This window comes from Pongo pygmaeus, chromosome 23 (genome assembly GCF_028885625.2).
Source record: "Pongo pygmaeus isolate AG05252 chromosome 23, NHGRI_mPonPyg2-v2.0_pri, whole genome shotgun sequence".
In the NCBI taxonomy this organism is placed as follows: domain Eukaryota; kingdom Metazoa; phylum Chordata; class Mammalia; order Primates; family Hominidae; genus Pongo; species Pongo pygmaeus.
In genome coordinates, this window is record NC_085931.1 from 33424820 (window position 1) to 33446196 (window position 21377).

The 21377-nt window shown below is 58.7% G+C and overlaps 2 protein-coding genes across 6 annotated transcripts in view; both read left to right on the plus strand.

Annotated features, from left to right (window-relative positions):
* CLTCL1 (clathrin heavy chain like 1) overlaps positions 1 to 11314 on the plus strand; it is a 112394-nt gene extending 101080 nt beyond the window's left edge. For 2 of the 4 annotated variants that reach the window (XM_054469258.2, XM_054469260.2), the window contains 5 exons: positions 2653 to 2763; positions 3018 to 3188; positions 7152 to 7373; positions 9952 to 10027; positions 10793 to 11314. In XM_054469258.2, the coding sequence (XP_054325233.2) occupies positions 2653 to 2763; positions 3018 to 3188; positions 7152 to 7373; positions 9952 to 10027; positions 10793 to 10950 (738 nt within the window). In that variant the 3' untranslated portion in view covers positions 10951 to 11314. Of the gene's footprint in view, positions 1 to 2518; positions 2764 to 3017; positions 3189 to 7151; positions 7374 to 9951; positions 10028 to 10523; positions 10564 to 10792 lie in introns of those variants that run through there. The other 2 variants (XM_054469259.2, XM_054469261.2) reach the window with 2 other exon arrangements.
* Positions 11315 to 11944: 630 nt separating this feature from the next.
* On the plus strand, positions 11945 to 15239 carry SLC25A1 (solute carrier family 25 member 1). Of its 2 annotated transcripts, none has more exons than XM_054469292.2 (9): positions 11945 to 12394; positions 12541 to 12648; positions 12740 to 12839; positions 12916 to 13054; positions 13582 to 13666; positions 13836 to 13940; positions 14091 to 14206; positions 14290 to 14363; positions 14540 to 15239. In XM_054469292.2, the coding sequence occupies exons 1-9, from the start codon at positions 12109 to 12111 to the stop codon at positions 14652 to 14654; spliced, it is 1128 nt and encodes a 375-aa protein (XP_054325267.2). In that variant the 5' UTR covers positions 11945 to 12108; the 3' UTR covers positions 14655 to 15239. The 2 variants fall into 2 exon arrangements, with proteins under 2 accessions (XP_054325267.2, XP_054325268.1); XM_054469293.2 differs by having other exon boundaries at positions 11957 to 12202.
* The last annotated feature ends 6138 nt before the right edge of the window (positions 15240 to 21377 follow it).

Sequence of the window (21377 nt, forward strand, 5' to 3'; positions counted from 1 at the left end):
TTGAGAAAGTCGATCAGCACCATTTTTCCAACAGCATGTGCTCACTTCGTGTCTCTGTGTCACATTTTAGGATTTCTCACAATATTTCAAATTTTGTCATTATATATGTTATGGTGATCTGTGATCAGTGATCTTTTTTTTTTTTTGAGACAGTCTTGCTCTGTTGCCCAGGTGGGAGTGCAGTGGCATGGTCATAGCTCACTGCATCCTTGAAGTCCTGGCCTCAAGCAATCTTCCCGCCTTGGCCTCCTCCCATGCTGGGATTATAGGCTTGAGCCAGTGCACACAACCAGCAATCTTTGATGTTACTATTGTAATTGTTTTGGGATGCCACAAACCATGCCCCTATAAGAAGGGAAACTTAATGGATAAATGTTGTATGTGTTCTGACTGCTCCGCTGACTGGCCGTGCCCTGGTCCCTCTTCCTTTCCTTGGGCCTCCCTATTCCCTGAGACACAACAACATTGAAATTAGGCTAATTAATGGTCAGGAATGGTGGCTTATGCCTGTAATCCCAACACTTTGGGAGGCCAAGGTGGGTGGATGACCAAGGCAGGCAGATCACCCGAGGTCAGGAGTTCGAGACTAGCCTGGCCAACATGGTGAAACCCCGTCTCTACTAAAAATACAAAAATTAGCCAGATGTGGTGACAGGCACCTGTAGTCCCAGCTACTTGGGAGGCTGAGGCAGGAGAATCGCCTGAACCCAGGAGGTTGCAGTCAGCCGAGATCGCACCACAGCACTCCAGCCTGGGTAACAGAGAGACTCCATCTCAAAAAAAATAATAAATTATTGTGCATTTCAAAATAGCTAAAGGAGAAGATTTGAAATGTTCCCAACACAAAGAAATGATAAATGCTTGAGGTGATGGACATCCTAATTACCCTGATTTGATCATTCCACATGTGTATATGTATCAGAATATTACATATGCCCAATTAATATGCACAACTATCGTGTATCAGTAAGAAGCTGGAAACAAATAAGTAAAGACACTGGTATATAAGGAAAATATCCATATATTAACAGGAATTTGGAAGAAGTGGATTCCAACCCTCATGGATGACTTTGGGGGTTCAGGACTTCAGTGGAGAAAGTCACTGCAGAAGTGGGGGAAACAGCAGGAGAACTAGAATTAGAAGTGGAGCCTGAAGAAGGGGCTGAATTGCTGCAATTTTAGGTTCCAACTTGAACAGATGAGGAGCTGCTTCTTAGGGATGAGCAAAGAAAGTGGTTTCTTAAGATAGAATCTACTCCTGGGGCGGATGCTGTGAACATTGTTGAAATGACTACAGGGGATTTAGAATAGTGCATAAACCTAGTTGATAAAGCGGCAGCAAAGTTGGAGAGGACTGAGACCAATTTTGAAAAATGTTCTCCTGTGAGTACAGTGCTATCAAAGAGCACTGCATGCTGCACAGCAGTCTTTTTGTTTAGTTGATCTTGTTTTATGCAACACAAGTCCAGAGTGGTCTTACATAAAGGGAAGAGTCAGTCAGTGAGGCAAACCTCATTGATGTCTTATTTTAAGAAATTGCCAGCCGAGCGCAGTGGCTCACGCCTGTAATCCCAGCACTTTGGGAGGCCGAGGCGTGTGGATCATGAGGTCAGGAGGTCGAGACCAGCCTGACCAACGTGGTGAAACTCTGTCTCTACTAAAAATACAAAAATTAGCCAGGCGTGGTGGGCGCGCACCTGTAATCCCAGATACTCAGGAGGCTGAGGCAGGAAAATCGCTTGAACCCAGGAGGCAGAGATTGCAGTGAGCCAAGATTGCACCACTGCACTCCGTCTCCCCCACAAAAAAAGGAAGGAAAGAAAGAAATTGCCGGCTGGGCGAAGTGGCTCATGCCTGTAATCCTAGCACTTTGGCAGGCAGAGGTGGGCAGATCACCTGAGTTCAGGAGTTCGAGACCAGCCTGGCCAATATGGTGAAACCCCGTCTCTACTAAAAATACAAAAATTAGCCGGGCATGGTGGCAGGCACCTGGTCCCAGCTACTCGGGAGGCTGAGTCAGGAGAATTGATTGCTTGAAACTGGGAGGCAGAGGATGCAGTGAGCCGAGATCATGGCACTGCACTCCAGTGTGGGCGACAGAGCAAGACTCCATCTCAAAAAAAAAAAAGAAAAAGAAATTGCCACAGTCTCTCCAGCCTTCAACAGCCACCACTTGGATGAATCAGCAGCCATCAACATTGAGGCAAGACCCTCCCCAGCAAAAAGATTACGACTCACTGAAGGCTCAGATGATTGTTAGCATTCTTTAGCACTAAAATATTTTTAATTAAGGTGTGTACTCTGTTTTTGTAGACATAATGCTGTTACACACTTAACAGGCTACAATATAGTATAAACATGAATTAATACGACTCACTTTATTGCAATATTCACTTTATTGTGGTGGTCTGGAACCAAACCCTGGTGTCTCTAAGGTGTGAATGTCTGTGGTGACACTGGCATCCACTGAATCGCCCAGACAGTCCTCTTTGTGTGAGTATAGGTCTTTTGGTTCTAGGTGTCCAGAAGGTGCCCTTGGCTCCAGAGCTGGACCATTCAAGTGGATGGCACACACATGCCCACCTGTGCCCCTGCCTAGTGTCCCCATAACACGCTTGGCCAAGTGCCTTGACGGTTCCCTCAACTTGTCAGGCAGGTCAGCTGCCCCTGGTGAAGCCTTACCTGCGGTCAGTCCAGAGCCACAACAACAAGAGTGTGAATGAGGCACTCAACCACCTGCTGACAGAGGAGGAGGACTATCAGGTGGGTGTGCAGGAGGGAGCCCTGTCCTGGGTGGGCTGGGCTCCTCCCCTACAACTGCCATTCTGTTCTCAAAGCAGGCTGCCTTTGCACAGGAGGGTGTGCAGGCCCCACAGGACACCAGTGGATATATGGGTAGGGGCCTTTCTAAGGCTGTGCTGATAGCAACAGCCATCAAGTAACACAAGGTGCCTGCTCCATGTGTAGGCAGCCCATGTCACAGTGTCCCATCCCTCACAGAAAGGCTGTCTTCCTAGGGCTTAAGGGCATCTATCGATGCCTATGACAACTTTGACAACATCAGCCTGGCTCAGCGGCTGGAGAAGCATCAGCTGATGGAGTTCAGGCGCATTGCGGCCTATTTGTACAAGGGCAATAACTGGTGGGCCCAGAGCGTGGAGCTCTGCAAGAAGGATCATCTCTACAAGGTTGGTGGCCCGGGCCCCTGTTTCCTCCCGCCTTCCTGCCTTGGTGTGCTTCCTGATGGCTTTGGGGGTCACACCCCTTCCCTCTTGTTCCTGAGACCTGGCTCTGAGCTTCACCAGGGGATCTTCATGGTGGGTGGGGGGATTAGTATTAATGGGAGACCATATTTACAACATAAAGTAAAAATTGGGAGTAAGCTAGCACCCCTTAAAAACTGTTCGGATTGAAAGACTTGTAGAGTTTTATGGAGTTGATTCTTTTCGCAGCAGTTACGTGTGGGTTTCACTCTACCAAAACACAGTGTGGCAAGATTCACTTCTTGGCACCTACTTTACTTCCTATCAAGATTTGGGAACTTACCTGTAATCTCAGCGCTTTGGGAGGTTGAGGTGGGCGGAGTGCTTGAGCCCAGGAGTTTGAGACCAGCCTGGGCGACATGGCAAGACCCCATCTTTACAAAAAATTAGCCAGGTGTAATGATGGACATCTGTGGTACCAGCCACTCGGGAGGCTGAGAAGGGAGGATCACTTGAGCTCAGGAGTCAGAGGCTGCAGTGAGCTATGATCACACCACTGCTGTAGGCAACAGAGTGAGACCCTGTCTCAAAAAAAAAAAAAAAAAAAAAAAAAAAGATTTGAGGAACTTAAAAACCTAAATTAAAATCACATTCAAAGGCTGGATGTGGTGGCTCACGCCTGTAATCCCAGCACTTTGGGAGGCCGAGGTGGGCAGATCATTTGAGGTCAGGAGTTCAAGACCAGCCTGGCCAATATGGTGAAACCCTATCTCTACTGAAAATACAACAGTTAGCCGGGTGTAGTGGTGCACTCCTGCAATCCCAGCTACTTGGGAGGCTGAGGCAGGAGAATCGCTTGAACCCAGGAGGTGGAGGTTGCAGTGAGCAGAGATCGCGCCACTCCACTCCATCCTGGGTGACAGAGTGAGACTCTGTCTCGGAAAAAAGAAAGGAAGAAAATAAATCACACTCAAAATATTTGTTTCAAAGCTGGATACGGTCCTGTGCACCTGTAATCCCAGCTACTTTAGAGGCTGAGGTGGGAGGATCATTTGAGAGGAAAAAGAAACAGTGTTTTTTTTCTGCTGGTGAGAGGTTTCTTAGTATCATTCTCAGACCGGGATCTGGGCATCTGCTAGACAGGTTGGGCTGCCTGGAGGGACCCCCAAGACCCTGAAGGCATTAACATCCTCTGCTTGACCTGAACATCTCCCCGCGGGGGTGAGGTGGAGTTGTATAAGAGGGCCCTTGTCGGTGCTGTGTGACGCAGCTGAGCCAATTCCCAAGGGCTCCTTGTGCCCAGAGACTCTGGACTTGACCTGAGGGTGTTACTTATGGAGTTGGCCTTAGGCGTTCCTGAGTATCTTCACAGGACACATGGATACTTGCCACTTCCTGTCCAGTACAGGGGTCTCATTCTCATGGCTCCTGGGCTGTGGCTGTTGGCTCAGACTCCGTGGAGGCCTGTGATCCCTGCATCAGTGTTGCATTGAGTTTCACCCTAAGTTGTCACCTCCAGTGTTTTGGACTGTTCTGTGACATCTCCTAGCCCTTGGTGACAGTGCTTGTGGTTCTTCCTGAGGTGCCCACAGGGCCCCTGCAGAGGGAATGGAGAGGAAAAGCTGCTGAGGCTCTGAGACCGCACCTGGAGGTCTCTGGACCTGGCTGCTGGGAGGAGACAGCTGGGCTCAGACGCACCTGAGGGAAGGCTGCCCTCGGCTGGCTGATCACAGCCACTCTGTCCTACCCATGTGGTCCCTGTCAGGGGCTTAAACACACAGCCTCCTCAACACTCAGGCAGTAATGAGTGAGCAGGGCCATCAGTGCTGCCAGAGGCCTACTGGCCTTGCCAGCCACCCACTCCGAGCCACGTGGGCCCAGAAGAGAGTCCAGAGGACAGAGCCACAGATAGAAAGTGGCTGAGCACAGGGTCGGGCGCAGTGGCTCACGCCTGTAATCCCAGCACTTTGGGAGGCTGAGGCGGGCAGATCACAGGGTCAGGAGATCGAGACCATCCTGGCTAACATGGTGAAACCCCATCTCTACTAAAAATACAAAAAATTAGCCGGGCGTGGTGGCAGGAGCCTGTAGTCCCAGCCACTCAGGAGGCTGAGGCAGGAGAATGGCGTGAACCCAGGAGGCAGAGCTTGCAGTGAGCAGAGATCACGCCACTGCACTCCAGCCTGGGCGACAGAACGAGACTCCGTCTCAAGAAAAACAAACAAAAAAAAGAAAGTGGCCGCGCACGCTTCCCCCAGAACAGTGGCTGTCAGCCAGGAGTGACTGTGGCCCCAGGGAATGTTTGGTTGTCACAGCTTAGGGTGTGGTGCTATGTATAGGAGGTAGAGGCAGGGATGGGGCCCACAAGCCCCAATGCACAGGCAGCTCCCCAGACCTCCCAAGGTCAGCACTGCCACTGGAGGAGCCTGCCCTGAGGCCAGAGCTGAAGCCTCCTGGAGTCTTCCTGGAGGGGTGGCCAGGTCACAGCGTGTCCAGTCAGGGCGAAGCCAGCTAGCAACAGAAAAATGTATTTCCAGATGACAGAAGTAGCATTTAAATGAAAGCTCGGTCAGTGGGGCCCTTCCACACCCACCAGTGAAGAGCAGGGGCCTGCAGAAGTACAGGTGTAGACTGGAGAGCTGGACACAGGGACGGCGACCAGGATCAAGCCGCCCTGAGAGTGGCATGGGCCAGGGAGGCGATGAGAGAGGAGGGCGTGGGAGAGCCTGACTCGAGCTGGGCTCCAGGCCGCAGGAGCAGGACACTGACTGGGAGCTTCCTGGGGGCTGCTTCTACTGGAAGTCCTCTGGGAAGCCAGTGAAACAGTCCCCAAGGCCCACAGAGGAGGAACAGAGCGGGGCCAACTTTAGGCACATGTGGAAGACAAGTCAGCAAGGGTAGGCTGGGCCGGTGGAGGGCACGGCAGGGAGACAGATGAGCGGGCATCACAGGTCCTCAAAGCGGAGACCCAAAGGCACCTGGAGCTCTCACCCGAGGGTCAGAATCCTGGTGCCTTTGTAGGAACAGTGTGGGACAGGAGGCAGCGCTTGGTGAGCAGCATGCCGGCGGGAGAGACTTCTTTCCAGAGCCGGCTCAGCACATCGGGTCCATGCAGATGTGGGCACTGGGCGTCCTCAGGGGTCTCCCAAACGGAACTCAGAGGTGTGTGCTGCAGGCGATGGCAGGCATGCGGAGCTGGGACCGCCACAGGGTATCCCTGGAGAGCACACGTCACAGTCAGTGGGTCATGGCCAACTCCAGGTGGAGTGGCCCTGGGCAAGTGACTACATCTGGGTCTCAGGTTCCTGGTCTCTGAAAGGGGTACTAATAGCCCCTGCCATAGAGGGAATCAGGTGATCCAGTGCCTGCTGTGGAGCTAGAAAATAGAGAATGGCCACAGAAAGTGCAGGCTTCCTCAGGACTGGTCAGGTGCAGGTGTTATTTTGTCAATGATATTGTCTTAGATAAATACATTTGCAAGGATGAAAATAGCAGTTTAGGGGTTTTTGAGCCACTTGAAAAGCACATTGTTGTTTCTAGAGCAGTAGCTGTACCCCTCCTAACTGCTCCCCTGGTGTCACACACTCCATGGACTTGAGTGCAGCACCTCTGCAGCAGCGCTGCCCCGCAACACCCAAACCCCCATCAGTGCCTTCCTCAGAGCAGCCTGTGCACACCCTCTGCCCTCGGGGCTAGAGTTCCTGTCTCCTAGGGCACCTGTGCCTCCGTGAGCCACCTGTCCCCTCCAGAGCCTCTGGAGGTGGCATCTCCGTTTCACCAGTGGGCAGCAGGGCATAGGGAATGGCTCAGCCATGGGTCCAGGCTTGCTCCACAGCGCAGGAAGGCCTTGGTGGAGCCTAGTGCCGCTCCCTGCCCTCTAGCCCAGCTGCTGCAGGCACAAGGCCTCTGCCTGCAGGGTGCCCAAGCAAGCATTTGCCTTGGCTGCAGGATGCCATGCAGCATGCCGCAGAGTCGCGGGATGCCGAGCTGGCCCAGAAGTTGCTGCAGTGGTTCCTGGAGGAAGGCAAGAGGGAGTGCTTCGCAGCCTGTCTCTTCACCTGCTATGACCTGCTTCGCCCAGACATGGTGCTTGAGCTGGCTTGGAGGCACAACCTCGTGGACTTGGCCATGCCCTACTTCATTCAGGTGATGAGGGAGTACCTGAGCAAGGTAGGTGCCTGGCCGGCTGCAGCTCCCTGGCCCCTGGGTGGCACGACCCAACCCTGGCAGTGACTCTGGCCTCAGGTCTTAAGGGTGGGCCCCTTTGAGGCCAACCCAGATTCCCCAGCCAGCCCTGGCTGCCTTCAGGAGTGGCTGCTTTCCTTCATGCTCAAGTGGTTTTCTGCCCAACATTAAGCCCCTCCAGAAAATCATCATGGGGAGTGCCCACTGGCAGCAGCCCTCCTGCAGACTCCGGCTGGGCAGCTGTCCCAGTGTGCGCACTGCTGGGAGCACAACAGGCGTGCTCGTCCCCAGCCCTGGACTTCATCAGGGTGACAGTGAGGTGGCTGGCAATCCCAGCTCCCTGAGGAGCTCCCAGTGGCATCTGGGGGTGCAGCTGTTAGCATACGGTTGGTGGTAGCTGCCTTTTGCTGAACACATAGTAGGAGTATTCACAGATGCACTGAATCCTTCTAACAGCTATAGGGAGGATTACTCTCTGCCTCATCAAAGTGACAGTACCTGATTGTAAAACTCTCCCTGGGTGTTGAAGTCCTAGGAGTCCCTGCTGGGATCTAGCTTTAGCCACTGTCCAGAGACCTGTGTCAGCAGTGTCATCTGGTACAGTTTGTTGTATCTAACACTGGAAAAGCCACTTCCAGTAGCATCTACTTGCCTATCTAACCTCCTTCAAGCCAGATGGAGACCCTCGGAAAGCACTCATGCTGAAGCATCACTCAGTGGAGCAAGGGAAGGGAGGGGCCTCCCAGGTGAGTGGGAGGTAGGAAGGAAACAGGAAGGCGGGCTCATGCTGCCAGCTTTAGCCTGGAGGGCTGCCTGCCGCCTGCAGAGCCTTCAGGGGGCTGCCCAGCCCCTGATAAAGGCCATCCCAGAGGCCATTCAAGGCCATTGCCCTCCTGTAGGATAGTGTGACCCCATCCCATCTGCATAGCATGCCTGAGTGACACTCCCTGATGACTCTCAAGGGGTGGGGAGGAAGGGACAGCTCTGGTTACGTGGCCTGAGATTCGTGGGCTGCCGGGGAACATGGACTGGTTGGACTGACAAGGGCCCTGGTTCCCCCACCACAGTGGATGGCAGCTCCCTACAGGCGGCATGTGTGGTATGTGGTTTGTGGTATGCAGTGTGTGGTGTGCAGAGTCTGGTGCGTGCCTGTGGAAGCTGCTGTCACCATGATGAGTGGGTTTTCCCATCCCTCGGGTGTCTTTCCTGAAAGTAGTCTGTGTTCTGAGAACCAGCAAAAGGAAAGAAAGTGCTTGAATCTCTTCCTGGCAGTAGAGGCCCATGGGTTAGTGTCAGAGGAACTCAGGCTCACCAGGCCCTAGGGATGTCATTGCTGTGGGGGTCAAAGTGCTTGTGGGGATCCCCCAGGACTTTGAGGCGCACATTCCCTTTCTGTTGTGGATGATGGAGTTAGCAGCCACTATCACGTTGGTCCACACTGTGGCTGCACAGCCTTGGCCCAGGGTTCCCAGACTCCACTGGCCCTGGGAAGTGGTGGCTGCTGCAGCACCTTCTCTGCTGCCACCCACCTATTCCTGCTGGGGCAGATGAGACACCTGTCATGGGGAGAGTTCAAGGAGAGGAGGGGGCTGGCAAGGGGTTTCCCAGTCAGTGGCATGGGGGTGTGAGCTGATTGTCAGCTTGAGCTGGCACCCAGCTGACTCCACACAGCAGTGCTGGGAGAATGAGGGCACGGACAAGAAGCACAGTCCCTTCCTGGTGGACAGCTGGGCCCGGGGCCTCGTGGCTCATCTGGGAAGCTTCAGGGCCATCCCTCTGAGATGCCCCCAGTGCTCTCCCAGTGTAGGGAGGGTACAGGCCTAGCTCAGCCCTCACCCTAGGTGTCAGCAAGTGTGCCCCTTGCTCCCGCCTCATTTCTCAGCCCCCCAGACCCCAGCTCATGGGGGCACATTCTTACTTCTCTTTCTTACTCAGTGTGTTTGTGAGGGGATCCTAGCTGCACAGTTGCTGCCGCTCCTCTAGTGCACTGCTGCCGCCTCACTCTCTGGCAGTGGGTGGGGTCAGTGCCTGGTGAAGCCTCAGGGAAGAGCGAGGAGGCAGTTTGTCCTCAGTGCTTCTCAGGTGAAGTGTCTAGGTGCCAGGTGACTTGTCTCTGAGAGCCACATGATCTCTCGCTGGTTTGGAGGGGCAGGCAAACTAGACTGGCTGGAGTCAGAAGCAGGCAGTGTTCCCTGCACATGGCCCCAGCCCTGCAGGTCAGTAAATGGCAGTGTCCCTGTATCCAGAGGAGGACTTGGCCCCCCATGAGCAGGCCACACCCACAGCCTGTAACAACTGACTGCCCCAGTGCCCACTGGGAAGCTCTGGGGGCCCCACCTGGCGCTCCCTCTCAGCCCAGCTACTGAGGCTTCACCTCTCCATGCCTTGCTGCATTCTAAAGGTGCACGGGGTGTGGGCTGAGCCACTCCACATCTGCCCATGTGCCCCTCCTCCACTGTCATTCTCCTGGAGGCCCTGTGTCCTGACCTTCCACTCCACTTTCACCTAGAGGCCGGACTGCACTCTGTCAAGCGGGTGCTCACATGCTTTCGCCTCCTTGCAGGTGGACAAACTGGATGCCTTGGAGAGTCTGCGCAAGCAAGAGGAGCATGTGACAGAGCCTGCCCCTCTCATGTTTGGTAGGTGGCACCTGTAGCCCCCAGCCCCCTGGGGAGGGAGCAGGGAGGGAGTCAAAGTTCCACTGCCCTTTCCTGGCTGGGCTTTGGATGGGGATGGGAACAGATGGGTGGGGGCTGGAAGGATCCCAGTGGCTGCTGGGTGTGGAGAAGTGTACGTCCAGGAATGTTGGCACGGCCACTGTCCTCTCTGCTGTAAGGGTGCCTGCCTTCTGATAGGGGTGCCTGCCTAGCTGTGAACTACTGCTGTGTCCTGCTGGGCCTGGCCCCTGGGCAGCAAGGCTGCTGCTGATGTGTGCTGGGAGGGGCTTTGCACCTGAGAACCTGCCCAGGGCAGCCTGGCTGTCGAGCAGACTGGATGGACAGGCTGTGGGGTGCTTGGACACTGCGGGGCCAACACAGGCCTGAGGGTGTGGTGTGAGTGTGCAGCACGCCGGCGGGTCTCCAGCGTCCTGCTGAGTGTGTCCTTCCACCATTAATGCCATTCTGGTTTTTTTAGATTTTGATGGGCATGAATGAGACCCAGCTGATTGCACTAAGTAAGTGTCCCATTTGGAGACTAGCTTATCCTCTAATCAGGCCAGCTTCTCTGGCTGACCCCACGCTCCTTGCCTCTGGGCGCCTGCTCTCTTGGTGCCTCTGTGTCTGGGTGCTAAGGGCTGGTCCTACAGACCCTGCTATCTGGGCCCCGGGCTATTCAGGGGCAGCCAGAAGAGGACCCCCATGGGCAGGAAGAGCTCTGCTCATTGTGGGCTTCCCCCTCTGCAGGCCAGCAGCTGATGCTGACAGCAGGCCCTGCCATCGGCCCAGCCCCTGCCAGCTTCCCCTATGGATATGCCTCTGCTCCCAACTTCGCCAGCCTCCAATGTACAACTTCCGCGTGTAGTGGGCGCTGTCACCACCCACCCTACCTGCAGAGTTACTAACTTCTCCAAGGAGCGTGTCACTCCAGCAGCACAGGGGATGCAGTGGGAGGCAGGGACACCTGGACAATATTTATTTTTGCTGAAACCCAATGATGGCAACCTCTGAGCCATCCCAGAGCCTGGGGAGGCCAGGGTAGAGGCTGACGGCGCAAGACCAGCTTTAGCAGACAACAGGGACTGGACTGTGGGCCCTCCTGCTGGAGCCAGGCATTCCTCCTGGGCGCCCCCGACTGGCTGGAGCTGCCCCCTCCAGGCCAGTTTGAAGACTACATGAACACATCTTGTTTGGAGGTACCGGACCTCATAACAGGACTCTGAGCCTCTTGGCAATCACAAATATTAAAGTCGGTTTATCCAGGCAAAAGTGCTCTGCTTGGTGCTGGTGTGGGTAGGAGGGACAGGGGCCAGTTTCCTAGGCCCCGCAGTCCATTAAAGATTTGCTGGGTCCTCTTTGGGGGTGTGGGACCTCCGTTGCCCAGAGAAGCTGCCTAGGAGAATACAGCCGCTTGCATTTGTGCTCTTTCCTGACCTTGTTCGCTGAGCGCAGAAACTCTACATCCGGGAAAGGTGTGGGTGGGAACCCGTAGGTGAGGCCCTCCCTGCGGGAGGGGGGCCCGGCGGCGTAGCCCTTTCTCACCGGCCACCCGCCTCCCCCTTCCAGATTCGAAACGTTAGAGTTCCTCTGGTACTGGGCTAGCCCCACGTGTTTTCGGGGAGGATGTGCCCCTGGCCTCCGGGATCCCCGGGGATCCCGCCGCTCTCGGCAGTCGCGCAGACCCAAGGCCCGCTATCCCGCGGAGCGGCACACCGTGCACCTTGACCCACTGCGCGGGGCTGGGCCACGGCTCCGCCTCCCGCAGCCCCGCCCCCGCCTCGCCGCTCGCGGTAGCCCAGGGACTCGGCCTCGGCCATTGGCTGCGGTTTGGCCCCGCCCCTACGCCTGCCACGGCGCGCCCCGCCCAGGCCTCAGTTTCCCGGCCCGCACGGGGCGGGTTGGGGGCGGGGCCCGGCTCGGACCACGCGGGGCGGGACCTGGAGCTGACGCGGCCGCCCCGCCCCCGGGACCATAACCGGCCGCCGCCGCCCCCGCGGACCGAGCGCGGAGTTCAGGAGGCTCGGACCCGAAGCCGCCACAGGGCGCCCCGCCTCCCGCCCGCCATGCCCGCGCCCCGCGCCCCGCGCGCTCTGGCGGCCGCCGCGCCCGCGTCCGGGAAGGCCAAGCTGACGCACCCGGGGAAGGCGATCCTGGCAGGTGGGCCCCTCCGGGACGCGGACCCTTCTCCCGCCGCGCTTCCGGGTGGGCCCGGGACGCTGAGGCCCCGCCCCACTTCCGGGTTGGGCCGTGGGTTGGGGAGTCGTGGGGGCGCGGTCCTGGTCCCCACCCGGCGCGCTGGGACTCGCCCGCCTGCTGTCTGTCACCCCTGCGCCTCGCCGGGACAACGGGGTGAGGGCATGGGGGCGTGGGGCCCCAGCCCAGGTTCCCCGCGCACTGGCGCGGCGGCCGCGCCGAGCAAAGTCCGGGACGGGGGAGGGGCCCGAGCGCCAGCGGCCGGGCGGGGGGTCTCAGGAGCGGGTTCCCGGTCCCTGCAGGCGGCCTGGCGGGTGGCATCGAGATCTGCATCACCTTCCCCACCGAGTATGTGAAGACGCAGCTGCAGCTGGACGAGCGCTCGCACCCGCCCCGGTACCGGGGCATCGGTGAGGAGGGGGAGGCCGCGGCGCCGCGAGGGGCGGGTACCCAGGGCTGCGGCACCGAGGGCCGTGGGGTCCTGACCGCCCCCTCCCCCAGGGGACTGCGTGCGGCAGACGGTCCGTAACCATGGCGTCCTGGGCCTGTACCGCGGCCTTAGCTCCCTGCTCTACGGCTCCATCCCCAAGGCGGCCGTCAGGTGAGGCCCGGCCCGGGGCTGCTGCGGGAGGGGGGCTCGGCCGCGGCAGCCCCTCTCATCCGCCTCCCGCCTCCAGGTTTGGAATGTTCGAGTTCCTCAGCAACCACATGCGGGATGCCCAGGGACGGCTGGACAGCACGCGTGGGCTGCTGTGCGGCCTGGGCGCCGGCGTGGCCGAGGCCGTGGTGGTCGTGTGCCCCATGGAGACCATCAAGGTGGGGAAGGTCCTGGCGAGGACCCCGGACACGCAGGGAGTACGGAGACGGGCGGCCCCGCTGGCCCGGTGCTCCCGGGGCAACCGGCAAGCTGGGGAGGGTCTCCTGGACGCCAGGGAAGGCCGGCGGGGTGACCGCGGGGCCCTGGGGCAGGACGCCTGCCACGAAGGGCCACCCGTGGAGGCTGAGTCTGTGCTAAAGGCAGCCTTAAAGTCTTTAAAAAATACTTTTATAAAGTAGAAAACAAAATGACACGTTCACTGCCAAAACTGGAAAAGAGCAGCAAACATAAAGGGAGAGGCTGCTCACAGGGCTGCCCTGTGTCCCAGAGCATGGTCCGTGTGGGCTGCCCTGTGTCCCGGGACATGGTCCGTGTGGGCGGCCCAGGGCGGTCTTGGCTGCACTGCTTCCTGGGGAAGAGCTGCAGCCCTAGTTCCCTCCACCCTGGATGGGCCTTGGGCCTGCCAGCTAGCCAGAACCCACCCAGGTGGCAGCCGAGAACCTGCGCCTTTGCTTCTCTCTCTCAGGTGAAGTTCATTCACGACCAGACCTCTCCACACCCCAAGTACAAAGGATTCTTCCACGGGGTTAGGGAGATTGTGCGGGAACAAGGTGAGCCACTCGACCTTCCTGATAGGGCTCAGGGACCTGGGCCGGGGTGGGAAGGGCCTGCACCTCCCATCCTGCCTTGGGCTTTGTGCAACACCCACCCCATACACACCCCAATTCCCAACCGGGACCTGAGAGGCTGCAGGGTAACCCCGTGCCTGCCTTCCCCCAGGGCTGAAGGGGACGTACCAGGGCCTCACAGCCACCGTCCTGAAGCAGGGCTCGAACCAGGCCATCCGCTTCTTTGTCATGACCTCCCTGCGCAACTGGTACCGAGGTGTGTCTGCACCACAGGGCCCCGTCTCTGCACACGACCAGCTCCTCTCCTCTCTTTGGGGCCACCCCTGGGCGGCGGGCACCCACCTTTTGAGGTGCTGATCCAGGCTCCCAGCACCCTCTGACCACACCTCACCCCTCCTATATCCAGGGGACAACCCCAACAAGCCCATGAACCCTCTGATCACTGGGGTCTTCGGAGCTATTGCAGGCGCAGCCAGTGTCTTTGGAAACACTCCTCTGGATGTGATTAAGACCCGGATGCAGGTGGAGGGGCCGGGAAGTGGGGGGGAAGGGGGGACTGGGCCAGAGCTAGCTGCTGAGCCCCTGCCTGCTGATGTCCCCCGCAGGGCCTGGAGGCGCACAAATACCGGAACACGTGGGACTGCGGCTTGCAGATCCTGAGGAAGGAGGGGCTCAAGGCGTGAGTGGGGAAGGGGCAGGGCTATTGTCCCCACCTCAGACCTTTCCCGGCCTACCTGGCCTGCCCACTCCGTCCCCTTCAGGCCTCTGTGCCTCTCACTTCAGTATCTGGGGATTGCCCTGTGCAGGGACACTGTGCTGACCTGGCTTCCTCTTCCCACTCCTCCTCCCACCCAGATTCTACAAGGGCACTGTCCCCCGCCTGGGCCGGGTCTGCCTGGATGTGGCCATAGTGTTTATCATCTATGATGAAGTGGTGAAGCTGCTCAATAAAGTGTGGAAGACGGACTAAGCCTAGAGAGGCCACAAGGGGACCGCCCCAGGCACCTCCAGAGTGCCCTGCTACCCTTGTCTCACATGATTCCAGTGCAGTAGTGCCAAAAGGCCCCTTCCCACGTCCCTCGAGCTCTGTAGCCTGGTCTGTGCGTTGTGGCTGTCAAATCCATGTGTCCCCGCTGTGGTCTGTGTGTGACACCACCACTGTGTCCCAGTGTCTGGCCCAGCCATGGCTGGGTGTGTATCTGGCCTATGACCCTGTGCCCACTTGTCCATGTGCTTACTGTGAGCCCTGTGCCTGTGTTTCATGTTCTGTGTCATGTGACCCTGTGCCCCGCCTCCCGGGGTGCCCGTGTGGCCTGGGTCCTCGGCCCTGTAGCCCTGGCCCGGTCCCAGTCCGGTGCCTTCCACCCTGCCCTGGCCTACCACAGCTGCCTCCGGGCCTCGGCCTGGCTTCACCGCATTCCAGGGGCTGCAGCCCCCTGCTTCTCCCGCCATTGGCCTTAACTGGCCCTCGGGCCCTCCCTCCGCCCGGGACAGGGTGGCACCCACCACTCTCAGGACCACCCTGCCAAGGCAGAATAAACCGGATCCTGTTGCAGCCTCCTGTGCTGTGTTCGTCCCTGTATGGACCCATCTGTGCATGGGCATTGGTGGCATGCCTCTGCAGGGGACCAGGCTACCCCCATCTGAGGACACTGCAGTAGAGGGACAGGGAAAGCCTAGTGTCCACCCAGGGCAGAGCAGCTGTGGCCACAGTGTTGGCTCCCTGAGAAGCCCAGTGCCAGGCCAAGAAGGATCTGGGCTGCACCCTGGCCGTCCCTGTGGCCTGTGGGCAAGATCCCGTGGCATGGGTAAAAGGGTGTGTTGACAAGGCCTCGGGGTGGCCTGGCAGAGAGTGTTCAAAGCAGGGGGCTGGGCCCAGGAGATGCAGCCCCCAGGATGACTGCCTGCCCCTCACCCACGGGGAAGCTTAGGGAAGGGTTGGGTTGCCCAGGGCCCCTCTGGGGCATGCCCAGCTCCTCAGTGAGTGAAATGGGCTGCTCATGGGGAGGAGGAGGAGATGGGGGCATGTTGAGGCCTCTGAACTCCAGGTGGGGGTGGGTGTCTGGCATCTGCTACCCAAAGGCTCTGGACAGGGGCCCTTGTTCACCCGGGCTGGGAGGCAGCTGCCCTGGAGCAGCAGGAGGTGGGGCTGCCTGACCAGGGCTGTCTGGGCACCTCATGCCACAGCCATCAGCCTCAGAAGAAGGTGTCCCTCTGGCTGGAGGCCAGAGCTCTGAACTGGCATGTCCCCATGGGGCCAAGCCCCTCTTTCCACAGCCTGTGAGCCACGTGGAGGACACTCAGGCAGGATGGGATCACTCAGTGCCCCTGGCTGTGCAGAGAAGCCAGCTTCCTGTCCAAGTGCCTCCGTGGGGGAAGAGTCATGCAAGCATTTGGCTCAGACTGGAGAATAAGCTTTTGCCAGCCAGAAACTCCATGTGAACAGGTCCTGTCCCTGGGGAGACTGCCCTGTCCTAGTGACCTCACACAGCACCAGATCCCTGGAATTCTGGGAATGTGCAGCTGGGGAGGAGTCTGGGGTGCAAAGGGCCCAAAGTGGATCTGAGAGCCAAGCATGGGCTTGGGGGTACAAAGGGAGCACGGGGTTTTGAAGCCTCCTTGGGGAGAGCCGCTGGGCTGGGGAGGGCTGGGGGTGGCTCAGCACTCAACCTGTGCTGTGATGGGATGGCCATGCATTTACTCTATCCTCATGGCAGACTTCCCAATCTGTTGCCACAGAGAAAGGGCCCAGGCAACAGAGCCTCCCCTCCCGCCCCTGTGCACTAGGGCATGCAAGTGCCACCACGAGAAGCCCACACCAAGATGCTTCCTGTCCCTGGAGCTCAGGCCACTGGTTCTGCACCTCTGAAGCTTTGTTGTGGGGTGGCAAGCAGACAGTGGGCCACACCGGTCCACAGTGCCAGCCATGAAACCTGGAGGGGCACTCAGCTCTCTGGGGCCTGCCCTCCAGGCCTCAGCATCCACTTGCTGTACTCCCTGCCGGTGCTCAGAATCACGCTTAGCGCGGAGCAAGCCCTCACACATGGCAGCTTTTTTCTTGGGGTTGCAGGAGGTTGTTTACAGTCTCTCCAGGTTCCAGGAAGTTCTGGGAGCAGCCAAGCCCTTGCGGCTGCGTGGAGGGGACCCCCACCCCCACATGCTGACCTCCAGAGATGCCAGCCACTCACTGCACACCTGCATCGAGTCCTGTCCCTGTCCCTCTCCACAGGAAGGGGCCGAGGCTGCACTAGCTGAGAGCAGGGTGTGTAGGATGGCATGGGTCTCCACCCTCCCTGGACCCCTGCCATCCTCAGGGTCACCTTGAATCACCTTTGAATCACAGGGCAGACATCAGGTAGCCCAGCCAGAAATGTTGATTGAGCTGGGTCTGAGTCCCTTGGGGCCACGAGCATGGAGGAGCCACCTACTCTGCTAGACAGAACCCACACTGTAGGCTGCTGCTTCACACATTCCCTCAAGAAGTAAGCAGCATCCAGTCTTGGAGCTGAGACCCAAGGAGAAAGGTGTCGGTGCAGGAAAGAGCTGGAGGCTGGAGAGGCAGGCAGGGGCCTGGAGGGAGCCAAGTTGCATTTAACCAGACTGCAGAGAGGAGGCCCGCAGCAGGGAGTAGCACAGACTAAGAACACTGGGGCGCACCTACCCTTAGGGGCAGAGGAGCAGAGACATGTGGATGGGTCTCCAAGCTAGTCTGCAGGCAGAAGGGTCTTGATTTCTAGCCTGGTGCTCCACGTCTCCCCACTAACCAGGATGCTCGGCCAGTGCTGGGGAGAGCCCCAGGAGGTGGCTAAGTGCACATGGGAGGAATGGATGGAGACTCCAGGTCACCATGTCCTGCTCCAGCCAGAGCCACGGTGACCAGTTAAAGTCACAGTCTGGAATCTGAACCTTATGGACTGTGCCCAGGAGAGACAATGGCCTCAGAGAAAAGGAAAAGGGAGCAGGTGAGGCGGTGACCACACCTAGGGCAGGGCTTGGCTAACCTCCAGCCTTGTCCTCACCGCTGTGGGACTGAGGCCTCCAGGCAGCTACCCCGCTCCATCTTCCCGCGCCCCAGATTCCTTGACGTTCCCCTCACACACTGCTGCGTGCCACGTCCCCCAGACCGGGTTTTCTGTCCCTGTGTAGATGATGAATGGCAGTCAGAGTTTAGTATTCAAAAAAGCCAATGACTCCTGTTGGTGGGTCTGGCTCCTCTTAGCCAACAAAGAGAATGCTGGTTTGGGGGTTGTGTCCGTCTCAGCACTCACAACAGACACTATCTTGGTCGAGGATGCAAGAGTAGTATTTTCCTCACTTTTTATTTCCTCTGTGTTTTCACAGATTCCCTGCACAGAGTCTCAGGTAAGGGGCACAGAACCAGGGGCCACCTCAAGACCTGGGAACATGGACTGAACACAGACAAACGGAACAGGGGCAGAGGTGATGCAGGGGCAGTGGAGAACTGAAAGGACAGTCTGAAAGGGGTGATGGGAGGACCACAGAGAACACTGAAGATCATGGATAAACATGACAAGGCCACTATGGGTGACCCATGGGAAACATGGTGGCCCTGTAGTTCCACTCCACCCATTCCTACCTGACAAATATCCCTGAGAGCAGCCTCCCTTCTGCTCAGGTTGGGCCAGACCCTGACCCCTGACCCTCCCCAACATGGCCCTTATTACACTGTTTTCACATTTGTCCCATCTGCCAAATCACATCCATCCACCACCCATCGCCCACTTAATTCTCCATTGACCCTGGGAGCCATGACCTGGGAAGCTACACTTAGCCACAGGAGTGTCATCTCCTGAAGTGACCTCAAGGGATGCATCATCTCATCCCTCTGCCTCGAAGCTCTGCTCAAATCCGTGCCGCGGCCGGTGGCTCACTAGCTCCAAGCAGCCCAAGCTCTGTCTCACAAGCGCGGCTCCTTGAGCTCCCGGGGCCCGAGGCACATTCCATGCGCTGCGGGCTGAGGCAGCCGAGGCTCGCGGCCATCCTGCTAGTCGCCCCGAGGCAGCCCTATGCAGGCCCCTGCCGCCGCTGCCGATGGCCCTGGCCAGTCACCCCCTCCTCTCGGGGCCCGGGAGACTCGCCTGGGGTTGTAATGGAAGAAGGTAAATAAAATGCCAGCGATCGTGATCCGGGGGCTCATCCTGCGGGCCGGCCCAGGTCACGGGAGAGGCGCTGTGCCCGCCAGGGCCAGGAGTAGGGTCGCCTACCACCCGGGCCCCGCTCAGTACCCGGCCACAGGGGGACACCGAGAAGCTTCCTGGGGACCATTTCCGAAAAGGGAATGGACTTCCTCAGCCTCGGGTACCGGCCAGCCAGGCAGGGAGGGCCGCCGAGTCGGATGGCGTTCCCGGAGCCCACAGGCTGTGGGGGCGACCACGCTTGCGCTCGGAAGTTGGGGCGGCGCGCGCTGATGGCGTCACGAGGGCGCGTCCAGTCTTCTGGGGCGGCGCACGCGCTCTCCCGGTGCTGCTGGAGCTGGAACCGCGCTGCTCAGACCCTAGCTGCCTTTGCCGCCTGCACCGCCGCTGACCCGACCCCTCGTCCGATATTGATTGGGCTGCCTGGAGGCCCCTCGCGGTCACTGCCACCAGCCCCTGATCTTCGGGTTTCATCACGAGTCCCCGTCCTTGCCTGCAGCCCCTGGATTCTCGCCGGCCCAGCCACGTCGTCCACCCTCCCCGAGCCTCTGGCGGCGCCTCCCGGGACCAGCGGGGGCCCACGCTGGAGGCTGCCTGGGCCATCCTGACGCACCAGCCTGAGGGGACGTTGCCTGGCCTCCCGCCCCTCCTTTCCCCTGCCTAGAGCTGGCCTGCGTGTCCCAGAACTGGGCTTCTCCCGCCTCACCTGCTCCCCACCGCACCCCAGATCGCTGCGGGCGCGGCTTCCTCGCCCTGGAGCACTCTTCCTCTCCCTCCACATTTTCCCTGTAATTCACACTGCCCTTCAGGCCCTGCCTGGCCCATGTGCATGTGGGGTACCTGTTTCCCTTTCCCGAAGGGCGCCCTCCCATCCGGTTGTCTGTGTCCTCGGACCTAAGCTCCCAGACGGCAGAGCCTGGGTCTGTGGCTCACGCCTGTGTCCCCTCCACAGGGCCTGGATGAGAGAATCGTTGGTCACTGCTGAAGGAAGAAAGGGAGGAAGGGAGATGAGAGGGAAGGAAAGACAAATGTACTTATGACTGCGTCTTTTCCTCCACTTGGGACTTTTTGTTCCAATGTCCCTAGTCTCAGCCATGGGAAAGAAGATGGGGACCCAGAGCGCTCCACTAGCCTCTCCTCTGCTACCGCCCACCCCATCCTGCCTGCCTGGTCAGCTCCAGTCCAGCCACTTGTTGCTGCCTGTAGGCTCATGTAAGGCACAGTGACCTTGCCACATCTCCATGGAGGAGGAAGCAGGTGTAGGCACAGCCCTCTGAGCCACCTGCTCTGGGGGCCTGCTGTCAGGAACAGAAGAAGGGGTCAGGGCTGGGGTTGTGTCCCCACAGAAGATAGCAGTGAGCACAGGCCGCACGCGACACTGGCACATCCTGGTTGGGCCTTTCCTTAGCTGGCTCCATTCCTCAGATAGGAAAATCCTGACAGAGACAAAGGACCTACCTGGGACCTGTAGAGGTCCAGTCCCTCCCTCTGCCGCCTAGTGAGAGAGGACTGAAGATGAAGAGTGAGGATGAATTGAGAGCAGGTGGTGTCACATCTGCCCTGTCAGTGAGTTGGTCAACAGCGGCCTTCAGGGGGCTATACCTGGACAGGGACCCCAAAGGGAAGATGGAGGGTCTGCAAGGGGGCTGCTAGCTGCTGTCAGCATCCACCCAGTCTGCAGGCTGCCCCCTGACCCTGCTTGATGGGGACAGGTGTGTCATGCGTGTTGCCGTGCAACCCAAGCTCAGTGTATGGGTGGCACCCAGGGCTGCACTGGCTATCAGGGTCCGCAAGTGGTCTGGGTCAGGAGGGGGCAGGAGCATCCTTCTCTGAGTTCCCTGATTACCCAGGAAGGCTGGCAGGGGCAGGGGGTCCACTCGTCAAGACCCGTTGGCCAGCCCACCAAGGCGTGCATCTCATCTCCCTTTTGGCTCCAGGGCCCGCCTTGGCCAGGTGACAGCTGGGGAAACACACCAGCTTGTAGCTCTGGACTGCTGGGTGGCAAGGCCCTGTGGTCGCTGGGAGCCAGGCTTCCTCAGTCCCGCGCGTTTGCTGCTGACAATTGAGCGACCAAAGCAGATTAACTTGGGTGTTAATCCCCCCCTAATGGCTTCAGAATCCCCGGCTCCAGGAGCTAAGCCGGCCTTTCTCCGAGCGCGGCCAAGCTCTCCGCGGCTTCAGCCCGGCAGCGGCGCCGATGCTATCTCTGCCTACTCGGCCGCGGTACCGCGCTAATCCCCGGCGCTCCTTTCTTCCCCGGCCCGCCCGAGATCGGCCGATTGGGGTTTGATTATGGCCGCTATCGAGGGCCCCTTTGTGCGACCGGCCCTAAATCCCCTAATTCCGTGATAAAGGAGGCATTAGCGGGCGTTTGTGGCTGAGAAAGGACTCGAGATGAAAGAAAGCAATCAGGGGATCCGGACGGCGGCGTGGCCTGGGCCCCGGCTTCCTCCACCCCAACCAGCCCTGAGCGGGGCCAGCGCCCCCTCCCCACCTCCCTGGCTGTCCCTTCCCACTGTTCCGGCTGCCACTTGGCT

Coding starts and splice junctions, on each gene's coding strand:
- SLC25A1 (XM_054469292.2), top strand. CDS start 12,109: ATGCCCGCGCCCCGCGCCCCGCGCGCTCTGGCGGCCGCCGCGCCCGCG. Junction 12,649..12,739: donor GCCCCGGTACCGGGGCATCG/GTGAGGAGGGGG, acceptor CCCCTCCCCCAG/GGGACTGCGTGCGGCAGACG. Junction 13,941..14,090: donor CCTGCGCAACTGGTACCGAG/GTGTGTCTGCAC, acceptor TCCTATATCCAG/GGGACAACCCCAACAAGCCC.